The following is a 15,272-nucleotide window of genomic DNA, read 5'->3' on the forward strand; positions in this document are numbered from 1 at the left end:
ATCTACTCATTCTTCTGTTGAGCTTCTCTTGGCTCTTACCCCTCCCTGCAGTTCCTTTGCTGTAGATGGCTAGTGGGCTTGCACATTCCCTTCAGCTGTCCAAGCAGACACACCAGGAGGTGCCCTGGTGAGATGAGCCTGGTCACTGAGCAGCACCCTTCACAACAGCATCTATCCTCTTTTGGATGCAGGTGTTTGACCTCCTACCTTCCAAGGCCAGATCTGCCCTGTGAGATGCCTTTGTCTGGTGCTTGGCTTCCAACCAGGAAGCACACAGCTAATACAGAAATGGTTATTTCTGATTCTTAGGCTAATTACCACCTGCAAGAAACCCTTCAATAACCTCTTGAATTTTCCCAAGCAGTCCAACAAGCACAAATTCCCTTTGTTTCCATTCCATCTTGCATGTACAACCTGGACTTAACAGAGAAAAACTTGTCCTTCAACTTTCCTTGCATCCTCCTCCATGGAAACTACTCCTTCCATGGCTGTCATTGCCCAATGGGTAAGACCAACACAGCTTCCTCCATGGAGGGTAGCTGGGTGTCCTTTCCTGCAGCATCACACCGCAACACCTGGGCTTCACTTCCACGACAGCAGCTGGACCAAAAGGATGCTGCACAGAGCTACCACTGCACCATGATGCCATCATTCCTGGAGTTGCACACAGTGCCTGCTGCAGCTGGTGCAGCAATAGTCTCATTTTTTCTGAGATAAAATCAAACTGAACATGTCCAGAGAGTTGTCCATAAAGTGCCCTGCCTAAAAGCACCAAATTCTTGCTCATTTGCTTCGTTCCCTTTTGTCTTTCTCTCTTTTTCTTCTTCTTTTTTTAATAGGGTAGGGGAGAGGAGAAAGGTATCAAAGCAAGAAATAGTCAGCCTTGTCTCTAGCCCCTCCATCATTCACCCTGCAAAATAAGTAAAGACTTAAGGAATCTTATTGCCTGCTGTCACATCCATAAAGCCTCTGGAGGGAAAACAAACATGTCTTAAATAAAATTTCCTTGAAGATGAACACTTTAGCTAACTGGATTTTCAAGATGATGGAAACTTCAGCTAAACATCTAGAGGCAGTTCTGCCAGCAACGTTAAACTGCGGTATTGATTTTGGCAAGGAAAAGTCCTCGATGGAGTGAGGCAGTGCAGAAAAGAACTGTGCTTGCACTAGCATGCATGGATCTCATTTTATATAGCTCACTTTTTCACAAGGCATTTCACCACAACATCCTGGCAGGAGCGCCTCTGCTATGTGGACAGGCTGAAGGAACTGGGATTGTTCAGCATGGAAAAGACTCCAGGGGGGAGCTTAGAGCTGGCCTCCGATAGCTGAAGGGATCCTACAGGAAGGCCGCAGGGGCACTTTGTACAAGAGTGCCTGCCAACAGGATGAGGGCAATGGATTGAAATTGAAGGAGAATAGGTTTAGATTGGATCTGAGGAAGAAATTCTTCACTCTGAGGGTGGCAAGGGTCTGGAATGTATTGTCCAGAGAGGCTGTGGATGCCCCTCCCTGGAGATGCTCAAGGACAGGTTGAGTATCACAGTCTCACAGTATAACTAAGGTTAGAAGAGACCCCAAGGATCACCAAGTCCAACCTGTCCCAACAGACCTCACGACTAGACCATGGCACCAAGTGCCACGTCCAATCTCCCCTTCAACACCTCCAGGGACGGTGACTCCACCACCTCCCTGGGCAGCACATCCCAATGACGAATGACTCGCTCAGTGAAGAACTTTTTCCTCACTTTGAGTCTAAACCTCCCCTGGCACAGCTTGAGACTGTGTCCCCTTGTTCTGGTGCTGGTTGCCTGGGAGAAGAGACCAACCCCTTCCTGGCTACAACCACCTTTCAGGTAGTTGTAGAGGGCAATGAGGTCACCCCTGATCCTTCTCCTCTCCAGGCTAAACAATCCCAGCTCCCTCAGCCTCTCCTCACAGGGCTGTGCTCAAGGCCTCTCCCCAGCCTCGTTGCCCTTCTCTGGACACCTTCAAGTGTTTCAATGTCCTTCTTAAACTGAGGGGCCCAGAACTGGACACAGTACTCAAGGTGTGGCCTAACCAGTGCAGAGTACAGGGGCACAGTGACTGGAGCCTTGAGTAACCAGGGCTAGTTGAGAGGTGTCCCTGCCCATGGTGGGGAGGTTGGGTTGGATGAGCTCTAAGGTCTCTTCCAACCTAAGCCATTCTATGATTCTAGGATTCCATCCAAATTTAAGAGACAACCAACTGCCATGGATATATGATCATTAGATAGACTTGCTGTTGGTTTTCTACACTAGACAGCTGCTGGCTCTCCTTTCAGTGAAGGGTCTCAGTATCAGCAACTGCTGACTTCAGTAATGGACTGGAAGACTACACTGCAAGCAGTCTGCTGAAGTAAGCAGAGAAACCACACACTGATCAGCAAGGCCTTCAGAAATCCACAGGCTGCAATTTGGAGCTGTTGCTTGCCAACTGGCTGCAGACTGGGGAAAAAAAAATACACAGAGAAGCAAAACTATCCTGAAATGGGTATGTTGTTTACACAAAGTCACTGCAAAAGGGCTATCAAAGAAATCAGAAAGAAAGAGCAGGCACTTTGATGCATCACCAGTTAAGACTGTCACTGCAATTTAACAAATCAGGAGACAGACCTTGTAGCTCCCAAACCACATAACCCCCCAATATATTCCTTTTAGGGAAGAGACATTCAAGCCTCACAGGTCTCACTTGAGATGATTGACTCTGTTTATCTGGAACATACTGAAGCCATCAGAGCCAGAAGATGAAAACCCTGTGGTAATTCTGACAAGTGTTGGCAAACAAAACTGTCAAGTAAGGATAATGACTTTATATTCACAAAGCACTTTTCTTCCAGCTAGAACCCAGAGCACTTTACAAGTGGTACTAATGGATTATACACACACATGAATCACTTTGCCCATGACTGAAATGGAACAGCTCAAGGAGTGAGCTGTTTAACTGCACATAGCAACACTACACCACAGGGTAGCACAGGATCCAGTTGCAAATCCAAGAGAAACTTTGGAAGGCTGAGTGTAATCACCCACACTGCAATCTGCACCACCCCTCCTCCAACAACCACTGCTGCAAACAGGGCAGCTCTCAGTGCCCAGGGCAGCACTCTGTCACAAGGGGAAGGGGACAGGGGACCTTTTTTGGCCCCTGTTTCAGTTAAGTTCCAGGAGAGCGGAACAGAACTTAAGCTGAGCCTACAGAGAAGGAGTCACTTCAGGGATGTGCAGAGCCATCAAAATCAATGTCAAATCCTACCTGAAAGGTGATAGCTCAGCCTAAAAAGTATTTTTTTATAACATAACAGAGCATTTGGTTGACAGGCATGGGAAGAAAGAAGCTCACACTCTGTCACCAGTGCTGCTTCCTCCAGCACCTGCTTCTTACCTGCAAGTTTCTGAGAGAAAAACCAGGGGCTCTGTTTAATCCTGATTAGAATAGAGAATGGAATGGAATGGAATGGAATGGAATGGAATGGAATGGAATGGAATGGAATGGAATGGAATGGAATGGAATGGAATTAACCAGGTTGGAAGAGACCCCTGAGATCGAGTCTAACCTATCAACTGACATCATCCAGTCTAGCACCCCATCCAGTCTCTTCCTAAACACCTCCAACTTTGTTGCCCTTCTCTGGACACGTTCCAGCAGTTTGCCTTTAGAGGACTGTTTGTTGGAACAAGGTGATGGTGCTCCACATGCTCCAAGTGTGGGGCAGTCTGTGCAAGGGTTACAGGAGCAGAAAAGCAAACACACTATAAGACTTTACTGGGAAATGGGATCTGTGTGAAGGGGTAACAGTTGTCTCATGATTGTATTTCATAGAACAGTTAATGGATCGGTTTGGTTTGGGAGTTCTTTCCAATAAAGAATATTTTTCAAGCCTATTTATCCAAAACATATTTGGACTGTGATTGAAAGTCTTCATCTCAAATTTTTCTCAGTTCTGCAGCCAAGTATGAAAAAGGAGAAAGGGACAAGCCTGCAGCTTTAGCAAGCTTAGCATATGGCTTAATTAACAGAAGTATTGAACTCTTAAGGGCTCTTGCTGAGATCAGTGATAGCTGCTGGGCCCAGCCTGGAAACTTCACATAGTTGTTGAATGTAGACTTCAGAGTAGGACTTGGGAGGAGTTAAACATGTCCTTGTACCTACATTTCTGACTGTGGTGTGTTAATGCCCTTCTCTGAAAACAAAAAACCCAAAGCAGGGTGGAGGGCTTGGGGGTACTTTACCCTCCCTGCAGGGCGCTTCCCCCTGGGAAGCTGAGTCTGTTCCACTCCCCCCTCCCTGCCCAGATAGGGTATAAAAAGCAGGACATTGTAGCTGTTGGCTCTCCTTTTGGCTCCTGCCTCTGCTGGATGAGAGCTGCTGCAGCTGCCCTCCTGCTCCTCAGCCACGTGGCCGGACCTGATCCTTCTCCCTGCTACCTCCACACCTCCTCAGAGAAAGACTGGTTTTGTACTATTCTTTCTTGTCCCACTCCCAACCATCCTTGTTCCTTGCCCTTGTGAACCTTTCCTGTTATTGTCATATACATATATATTGTTTAAAGAAAATTCTTCATCTATTTCCAAGCCAACTCCAGATCATTGTTTAGTGGATTTGCTCCTTACCCTTTTTTTCCCCTCTCTGTTTGGAGGGAGCAGGGGGCAGTTGGGGGACAGATTCTCAGCCTTTCCCCCATCTGGGCTTTTAACTCCCACTTAAGGCTCAAACCACTACACTGACAATTTGCAAGTCTCTTTTAGTTCAGATTTTGATTTTTTTATGTGAGTTTAAATTGCTGAACTGTGGAGCATCTACTGCAAAAGATGGCCCAAAGCTCATTGTGCATATTAGTAGTCTTTATTTTTGCCTTTGATTTTAGTAGATCTTTCACTATAGTAATAAGCTTAAAAAAAACAAAACAAGAAAAGCATTCCCCATTACAGCTTCATTCCTGCACTGTTTCCCTGTTGATGCACTGTTACATGATTTACATCTTTTCTGCTCCCTGGTTCACAAGTGTCCCCAGAGGGACCTTGCCAGGCTGGACAGATGGGCAGAGTCCAAGGGCATGAGATTTAACACATCCAAGTGTCGGGTTCTACACATTGGCCACAACAAGCCCCATGCAGTGCTACAGGCTGGGGTCAGAGTGGCTGGAGAGCAGCCAGGCAGAGAGGGACCTGGAGGTAGTGGTTGATAGTAGGCTGAACATGAGCCAGCAGTGTGCCCAGGTGGCCAAGAAGGCCAATGGCATCCTGGCCTGTAACAGGAATAGTGTGGCCAGCAGGAGCAGGGAGGTCATTCTGCCCCTGTACACTGCACTGGTTAGGCCACACCTTGAGTCCTGTGTCCAGTTCTGGGCCCCTCAGATTAGGAAAGATGTTGAGTTGATGGAATGTGTCCAGAGAAGGACAACAAAGCTGGGGAGGGGTTTGGAGCACAGCCCTGTGAGGAGAGGCTGAGGGAGCTGGGGTTGCTTAGCCTGGAGAAGAGGAGGCTCGGGGCAGACCTTACTGCTGTCTACAACTACCTGAAGGGAGGTTGTAGACAGGCAGATGTTGGTCTCTTCTCCCAGGCAACCAGTAACAGAACAAGAGGACACAGTCTCAAGCTGTGCCAGGGGAGGTTTAGGCTGGATATTAGGAAGAATTCTTCATAGAGAGAGTGATTGACCATTGGAATGGGCTGCCCAGGGAGGTAGTGGAGTCACCATCATTGGAGGTGTTTAGGAGGAGACTTGATAGGGTGCTTGGTGCCGTGGTTTAGTTGATTAGGTGGTGTTGGATAATGGGTTGGACTCAATGATCTCGAAGGTCTCTTCCAACCTGGTCCAGTCCAGTCCACTCCACTCCACTCCACTCCACAGTGTTGTGATCCTCAGGTTAAACCTCACAGCTCCTTTCACACCAGAAATTTGCCTACAATAGGTTAGGAAATAGGAAATCTTTGAAGGGAAGGAGAGCTGCAGTACTGACTGCAGAAACAAAAGGAAGAATGTTACAGTAATTAATTCTTCTGCCAAACACATAGCCCACCACAGCTAGAGAAAGTAAACACTGGGATGCTGCATCTCTCTTTGAAAACCAGGAAGCCAAGGGGCAAGCGTGATTACAAAAGGAATGCCTGGAGCCAGAATCAACTCTGAGATTCCTCACCCAGTCAGTGACCATATAATCTGCCTAAAAACCATCTGGAAAATTCATCACCTAGAACCAGAGGTTTCAATGCATGAGTATTTAATCTAGGCTGAACTCTCTCTTCAGAGTTGTCCAAGCTGAAGCTTAATTTATGCACCTCTCTTAGAGAAGCAGCCAGAGCCTGTATCAGAATCCTCTTGTTTACTTCACCACTACCCTCAGCAACAAGAACAAAGCAGAGAGTGGTCAGAGAGGCAGGAATCAGCATGAACTTCTGATTCCCTTTCACATAAAAATACCACAGTCACCAGAAAGAACAAAAGGGGATTGGCAAAGGGAAAAAGGAACTATTTACAATGATATATGTAGAGCTGGAAAGCATTTGAAGCAAAGGAAGGAAAAAGTAGGAGTGAAACCCCTGAAAAGCTGCTGTATGTCAGCATTGATCCATTTCCAATAAAACCCACTTGAAACAAAACTGCCAGCAAAACAAAGATGCCTTTCAGAGCCAGAGAGTCTTCTATTGGCTGGCTGCCTTCCTCATGGATCATATTCTTAGCTATATTGATAATGGAAATCAGCCAGCAGTCCAAGTGGCTTCATTCAGGACTTTAAGATGGCAAATAGTCTATCTAGTTTAATGACATCTCCAGGAGGGCTTCCTACTTCTCCATTGCTCCCTTTCACCTGGACCCTCTGCACTCCAGTAGCCTGTCTGGTGCAACTCAACACGACCTTTAATCTTCTTGCCTACAGAAACACTAAGAGAAGCTCTGGAAGGGCTATCTCAGGCTGTCTGCAGCTGCCTAAAACCCTGCACCTTGCATGCTCATCAGCTCCCCCTTTCCCTGCAACAAGTTCCACCTACACCTGAAGATTTTGTTTGTTTGTTTAGATCAGGTGGCCAGTGGGAAACTGACTTGCATGCACTGGATGTCGCTTTAGCCACACTAAATGGAGCCAGCACAGGCACAGTGTTTCTAGACTAGGGGTGAGGGACAGAGGGATGAGAGAGTGTACCTACCTGGTTAGAGTATCGTAAGCAAGTCTCCTGGCACCAACACCAGCACAAACAGCACCTGAATGGGCACTTTGAACATGCACTCTCCTGCAATGAAATGAAATGTTGGTTACCGGACACAGTAGAAAAACTCGGTGTGCAGGTGGCTGACTCTCCTAACCACGCATTCCCTTAGGCAGCAGATACTTCCTCAAGGATTATAGGAACTGGTTTTAACTCAGACACTTCAGTATTAATGACTGGTGAGCCCAGCATTCTTTTCCTCCTGTAGATGGAAGATTCTTCTCTGGTAAAATAAAGGAAGAGGTGCAACCAGCTTTGTGAGCTAACAGCTGCTTGGAGAACAAAACAGGCAGGCATGCCAGTAACCCTTACAGTACTCTGCATGACCAGGGAACACACAGACAGGTTTTTAACGTCTCTGTTTACCACCAAACCTTCAGAGTTCTGCAATGAGTGCTGCCCTAACAAACAACAATGAAAGAATGCACACAAGCACTCGTATGCACACGTATGCACAGTGACTCAGAGCATACAGCCCTTTTTCAGGGCAGAAGGAAAAAGCAAGCATTGCAACAGAGAGAGCAGAGAAGCTCAGTGTGTGTTCCACTCCCCCCCCTTACATCACAAGCTCAGAATGGTTCATCATGTAAAGATTTTACCAAGACACAAAAAATAGAATAGAATAGAATAGAATAAACCAGGATGGAAGAGACCTTCAAGATCATCGTGTCCAACCTATCATCCGACACCACCCAATCAACTAAACCATGGCACCAAGCATCCTGTCAAGCCTCGCCCTGAACACCCCCAGCGACGGCGACCCCACCACCTCCTCAGGCAGCCCATTCCAGTGGGCAATCACTCTCCCTGCGTAAAACTTCCTCCTAACCTCCAGACTAAACCTCCCCTGATGCAGCCTGAGACTGTGTCCTCTTGTTCTGGTACTGGTTGCCTGGGAGAAGAGACCAACCTCTGCCTCACTACAACCCCCCTTCAGGTAGTTGTAGAGAGCAATAAGGTCACCCCTGAGTCTCCTCTTCTCCAGACTAAGCAACCCCAGCTCCCTCAATCTCTCCTCACAGGGCTGTGCTCCAAGCCCCTCACCAACCTTGTTGCCCTTTTCTGGATTTGTTCCAGCAAGTCAACCTCCTTCCTAAACTGAGGGGCCCAGAACTGGACACAGGACTCGAGGTGTGGCCTAACCAGTGCAGTGTACAGGGGCAGAATGACCTCCCTGCTCCTGCTGGCCACACTCTTCCTGATGCAGGCCAGGATGCCATTGGCCCTCCTGGCTGCCTGGGCACACTGCAGGCTCATGTTCAGCCTTCTTTTTCCAGAGGTCAGAATGTTTTGGGTTTGGAAAGCAGAGCTGTTCCAGTCACTGTATGCCAGTCCCTATGCAGAAACTATGAACCTCCCCAACTTTTTTCCCAAAGATGTTCTTGAAGATATTCCAGAAGGAATTTCTGTAACAGGTGACTGTACCTGCCAACTCCTGCCAGCAGGGAAATGTTCTCATCTTGCTGTGTATTGCTGGAGAGATCATTTTACACGAATGGCAGTCATCTCACCAAGTATTGCTTATTAAAAACCTACAGCAAAGGACTTCAACTGCCATCTCCTTTCTGATTCTCTTTGAAGACTGCTGTGGAGAAAACATCTGTGCAGTTACCTGCAAGCTTCTACACCCCTGACTTCACCTCCTGTTCACATAAAGAGCAGCATTTTTTCAAGTGCAGCAAAGTCAAGGTGAGCTCCATCAGTACCACTGCTCTAACCCTCATGCAAACAGGCCAGAGCCTGTCCCTTCTCCCACATGGATCCAGTGAGGACACTTTCTGGAGCGATCCTTTTGCAAACCAGGGTGCAAGCTTGCCTGAGCACTTCACACAGCCTCTTTAGCAAGCAACATTTATTCCACTTATCTTTAAATAATGTTCTTAGTTGAGCCAACTCATCAAATACTGTAACAAAGGCCTTCAAAAGAAAGTGACCAGCATTTCCCCACCTCTGCAGGGGTATTATTTAGGCATTCACTATCTGTATGCCACATAACATCCTTTCACAGGTGCCAGGGATGGTCACTGCAAATACCCTGTCATTAGTGTTACACATAACATGCTTCCAGGCCAATGTAAACTCGAGAGGAAAAGACTTAAATTGAAAAACTTCCTCTAAAATCAGAGCTGTGCAGTCATGACAGCCCTCCCTTAGTTCTGGCACTAAGTGCAGTGGTTTGCTTGCAGCAGCAGAGAGGAGATGCAGAGATGTGTGGAAGATAGAAAGCAAGCAAATAATCAAAGCAGACAGGAGATAAATATATATATATTTGTGTGTGTGTGTGTGTGTTTTAATACATCTTAAAAGATGTGGTTTGGCTCCTACACAAATCTCTGGAAGAGTTCTTATTTCACACATTCTTGGTGCAGGCTTACAGGGCATCTGAAAGCCTGCCTAGAATGTATTTTATATGCAACAATTATGTTCTTAGGTTGTAGCCTTGTTTGTAAATCTACGATGCACAAATGCAAAAGGGAACTTTATGCCAAGTTTTCCCTTTGCCATGCATGGAACCCCTTCATATATAAACCACTAAAAAAAGGTGACTTTTGAAGTTGGTGTTTCCTGCTTTTAGAAGTTATCTGTGTTGAGAATGACAAAGGGAGTGCTGATCTCAGAGTTCAAAGCCAACAAGCTTTCTTAATGAAGAAAATAGGGTAAAATATGAAATCCACATCACATCATCCATTTAAAAGCAGAAAGCTCATTCACATTTCTTCATGAATCTCATCTTCTAACTACTACTACTGTTAGAGTGTTACATAAATGTATACCTACCTTTTGTTTTAGGGCTTTAAAAAGGTGTAAGAGAACAATCCTTGGAACTCTCAGCACTGTGATTAGAAAGGAGCCTTTTACAGCAGTTCCTAGATGATAGCAAAAAAGAACTGACATGGAAGACAGGACTGGGTGAGGTGGAGGGCTACTTTTATTTCTAGAGAGAAAAAAACAAAATAAAAAAGCCAAGTAATTTTAAAATGTTTTAGGAACTTCCTTAATAAGCTATATAGTCTATATACATTCTGTGATCTGGTGTATTTTTGGTATCTGGACATTTAAAGGACTCATTTGGCATGCCCTTTACCACTTGAACAGCTCCAGCTTTCCTGCTGACTTCATCTAAATATTCACCTTAGAGCAGGTGAAAGGAAGACAAGCAAGTTAAGCACATTTTGTTGGATTAGCTCAACTATTGAGCAGTTGCGGGAGGAGGAGAGAGGAGGAGAGAGGAGGAGAGAGGAGGAGAGAGGAGGAGAGAGGAGGAGAGAGGAGGAGAGAGGAGGAGAGAGGAGGAGAGAGGAGGAGAGAGGAGGAGAGAGGAGGAGAGAGGAGGAGAGAGGAGGAGAGAGGAGGAGAGAGGAGGAGAGAGGAGGAGAGAGGAGGAGAGAGGAGGAGAGAGGAGGAGAGAGGAGGAGAGAGGAGGAGAGAGGAGGAGAGAGGAGGAGAGAGGAGATTAAATCAGGTTGGAAGAGACCTTCAAGATCGTCGTGTCCAATCTATCACCCAACACCATCTAATCAACTAACCCATGGCACCAAGCACCCTATCAAGTCTCCTCCTAAACACCTCCAATGATGGTGACTCCACCACCTCCCTGGGCAGCACATTCCAATGGCCAATCACTCTCTCTGTGAAGAATTTCTTCCTAACATCCAGTAGGGACATCCTGGGGGGAATGGAGCAGAACTAGAAATGGGCAGATTCAGATTGGATGTTAGGAAGAAGTTCTTCCCCATGAGGGTGGTGAGACGCTGGAACAGGTTGCCCAGGGAAGTGGTGGCAGCCCCATCCCTGGAGGTTTTTAAGGCCAGGCTGGAAGTGGCTGTGAGGAACCTGATGTAGTGTGAGGTGTCCCTGCCCATGGCAGGGGAGTTAGAACTGGATGATCCTTGAGGTCCCTCCCAACTCTAACAATTCTCTGACTCTAAGGCTGGAAAATTTACTTGGGCAACAAAAGCAGCAGCAGTAGTTAAGTAAAGATCAGACCTCACATGACGAAGAAGATGTCCTATTTGCTAAGTGATTCCTTCAAAACCTCTACTGTCTTGAACAAGACAGTGATAAGAGAGCGACTAGCTGGGGCTAAAACCCACTACAAACGTGCCTTTATGAAACTCTCACTTCACTGAGGGCTTAAATCATACAAACTCTGTCAAGACAGGGATCACAGCTCTGCCAGAATCCTGAAGGTATCACTGCAGTTCCTTCAAACACTGAAAATTTGCAGCCAGTGGCCCTATTTGAAAATGTGAATTTGCCACACTATTTTAAATGGGAAATCCCATCAAAGCAGTTGCTGCCTGTATTGTTTTGGGGGAACAGCATGGTGGATAGTGGAGTTCACACTCAATAAGGCAGATTTGTTTTCCTTAAGTCATCAGAGGCTTCTGGTTTAGGAACACAGTCATGGCAGCATAGATGAGTTACCCTACCCAGATAGTACCATTGTTTCCTTTACTACTTTACAAATCACAGTTTCAGTCAGATCTCAGAACAATCTTTACCATGAGGATAGTGGAACACTGGAACAGGGTGTCCAGGGAAGTGCTTGGGGCCCCTGGAGATATTCAAGGTGAGGCTGGACAGGGCTCTGGGCAGCCTGATCTAGTTGAGGATGTCCCTGCTGCCTGAAGGGGGGTTGGAGTGGGTGACCTTTGGAGGTCACTTCCAACCCAGACTTCAACATAGAAGATAAAGTTTCTGGAAGTTTAATGTTAACCAAAGCTGAGAAATGCAGCAAGGACAAAGTTTGTGCTCTTTTGTTAATAATTTACTTGCTACAGAGGAGAAAGATGGAAAAGGGGTTTGGTATTTGTAACAGGAATGATGAATGAGCAGGAATGCAAAACATGGAGTACAATTTCATCCCATGTAAAAAGTTTAGTTTCTCTTCGTTTGTACACATTTGGCTCCTTTTCCAGACCTTCCTCTCCTAGCAAAGGGATTCTTGAACACAAGAACACCCCCAGCAAGGTTTCTTGCTTTGCTCCCAAACAGATTAGAAAAAGAACAAAGATCTTCCCTGTAATTCTGGCTTGGGGTAGGAAACACAGGAAAAGGCTGTGCAGCTAACCACAGCAGGTGGTGCTTGTGACCCTGAACAAGCTCAGCCACCCAATCTCCCTCAAGAATGGATGTTTCACCCAGCTTTGTACACTACATGGCTGCCATCCTGAAATGACCTGAGGACAGGCATACAGCCAGCCATGGACATTGAGTTCTGTAGGTAGTTCATACTGTGCATGCACACACAAGTTTCAGGGGAAAACAGGAACCTGCCTGATAGCGTCAGTTACATGACTGAGTAGGACCACAGCTTGCTTTTCCTCTTTGATATTCCCAGTTTTATGTCACCACAGGAGTGTTGGATTTCCACAGAACATATTGCAAAGTCCTGTGAACCTGTACTCAAGAACACAGACTCTTTCACAAATTTTCTTTCTTCAGTGCTGCCAATTATCTTTCCTTTCGTTTGAGCTCTGTGACACTTTCTGTCTTAACAGCGAATTCCCTGAATCAAATGATTACACCCCCTGAGTTAAAAACACTTAATGTGAAGGAAAAAAAGCCATCTTAATACACTCAGAAGACACAAATATTGATATTTGAAGGGGGAAAACTCAATTCCTTTAAAAGCCTGTCTTTTCAGAGCTATGCTTATGGCTTTCTTAAGTCCTGCCTTATCTGTTTCAAAGAATACCTGAAAAACGAGTTGGTGTGAAATACTATAGACTAGACTAGACTAGACTAGAATAGAACAGAAATAACCAGGTTGGAAGAGACCTTTGAGATCATTGAGTCCAACCTAACATCCAACACTATATAATCAACTAAACCATGGCAACAAGCACTCCATCCAATTTCTTCCTAAGCACCTCCAGTGATGGTGACTCCACCACCTCCCTGGGCAACACATTCCAATGGTCAATCACTCTCTCTCCCCCTCTGAAGAACTTCTTCCTAACATCCAGCCTAAACCTCCCCTGGCACAGCTTGAGACTGTGTCCTCTTGTTCTGGTGCTGGTTGCCTGGGAGAAGAGACCAACCCCCACCTGCCTACAACCTTCCTTCAGGTAGTTGTAGAGAGCAATAAGGTCTCCCCTGAGCCTCCTCTTCTCCAGGCTAAGCAACCCCAGCTCCCTCAGCCTCTCCTCACAGGGCTGTGCTCCAAACCCCTCCCCAGCTTTGTTGCCCTTCTCTGGACACCTTCCAGCAACTCAACCTCTTTCCTAAACTGAGGGGCCCAGAACTGGACACAGGACTCAAGGTGTGGCCTAACGAGTGCTGAGTACAGGGGCAAAGCAGTGTTAAGGAACTGAATCACATATTCCTGAATGCAGTGACAGGATCTGTAGTAGAGGAGACATTTTCAGACTAGCAGAGAACAGACAGACTGTGCTTCCCACTGTCATGTTTCTCAGAACCTTAAGGGACAGGTCTGACTACAGGCATGCTGATGGCTCTTTTACATGGATTGGGTCATGTACGCAATCAGGGCAAAGGATGCTCATAAATATTGCAGATGGGTTAGAAAAGGTAATGGGAGATCCTTTGAAAATGTGGTCCTGCTTCATCTTGCAACAGCTTTGGTGCAAATCCATCAGCCTGGATCTTTGATTTACTGATGTATGCTTTTCACCTCTCAGTGAATCCATCAGAGGTTGTGGTGCTGAACACCTTAGATGGGTGGAAAACACCAGCCCTGCAAATGCTTAGATACTTTCTTCATTTCAACCCTGTGCAGCAGCATACACGTATCTGAGTGAATAAATAAGCTCAAACATGGCCAGCACAGCAATGCCTGTAACATGGCCCAAGTTACCATACAACTCCTTTCATCTCAGAAAGGCAAACAGCCTCATCTCACCGAAAATGTAAGCATAGACATAATACCTAAGCACACTAAGATGAAAATAAACCCTCATGTAAAACAGCAATAGTAAGACAGAAGATTTCTAGAAAGACTAAGCTCTAAGAAGTCCTAAAGAGCAATCATTGAGGAAATGATTAAATGGATCAAATCTTTCATGTATTAATGTTTCATCTGAAATCAGGCAAAATCCATTTTCACTGGTGGGATGACAGGTCAAACATATGTCACCTGTAAAGCTGATCCAGCTAAAATGATCCTCTGCCCTCTGCATCTGCAGCTCCCCTGGGGCTGCTAGCCCTGGAGCACAGTGCTGCATGTGCTGTGGAAGGTGATTTCCGCAGGGAAAGGCTGTGCCATTTCCTCCGAGCACTTACAAGCAAAGAAGAAAGCCTCCCTGAGAGGTATCACAAACAAACTCTCGTGACGTGCCTTTATGATGCTGCCCCAGGGAATGCACTTAAAAAAATCACAGCAGACAAGCTCAGAATTGCTGGAACAGCTTGAGATAACCCTTGCCCTTGGTGGTGTGACTGCTCTTGCTGTTAACCATCCTCTCCCCGGTCCTGCACCGCTTTGCGCCTTTGCAGATCTGCGCTGACAGCCTGAAGGCCTGGGAGGGGGGCATCAACACCACAGAAAAATTGCACCTTCCCTCTCTCAACACAGTGCATGTCACCTGGCAAGCAGAAGGAGGGCTTGACAGTAGATGTACAAGATGATTTCAGTACAGATGGGTGCAGGAACCTTCTGTATTCTGGCCAGTTCCTGCAGCAGTCAAAAATAGCTGGGAAGCGGAAGACCCTAGCAGAGCAGTAAATGTCATCAGAGGCGCTTTCCCGCACTGGGTGAAGAAGATATGGACAGTGTCTTTGCCCTGGAGATTCACATGGTGTGTCAAACCAAAATGCAGGCAGTGCACCACCCAGTACCTGCGTGAAACTGCTTTACTTTCATGTGCCTCCTCAAGCAAGCTGTCTTAAATGACTGCCACAGCATCCAGCTGCTAAAGCCGTCCCACCTGCTAAAGCCTGAGGGACAGAAATGTGCTTAGAAGAAAAGAGCAGCCCGTTACCTACAGCACCACAGCCATGCTGGTCAGTTCTGTTTACAGCTTCAAGAGGAAAAAGGAGATGACATAAGAAATGTGATATAAGAAATACCATGGCCT

At 46.3% G+C, this 15,272-nt stretch overlaps 1 protein-coding gene across 1 annotated transcript in view; it reads right to left on the reverse strand.

Moving 5' to 3' along the window:
- The window catches only part of SLC44A3 (solute carrier family 44 member 3), a 55,731-nt gene that overhangs the window by 13,530 nt on the left and 26,929 nt on the right, over positions 1–15,272 (reverse strand). Inside the window, exons 11-12 of the mRNA XM_054164978.1 lie at positions 10,009–10,165; positions 7,171–7,254 (exon numbers count right to left, since the gene is read on the reverse strand). Of these exons, the coding sequence (XP_054020953.1) occupies positions 7,171–7,254; positions 10,009–10,165 (241 nt within the window). The remainder of the gene's footprint in view (positions 1–7,170; positions 7,255–10,008; positions 10,166–15,272) is intronic.

This window comes from Dryobates pubescens, chromosome 11 (genome assembly GCF_014839835.1).
Source record: "Dryobates pubescens isolate bDryPub1 chromosome 11, bDryPub1.pri, whole genome shotgun sequence".
NCBI lineage: Eukaryota > Metazoa > Chordata > Aves > Piciformes > Picidae > Dryobates > Dryobates pubescens.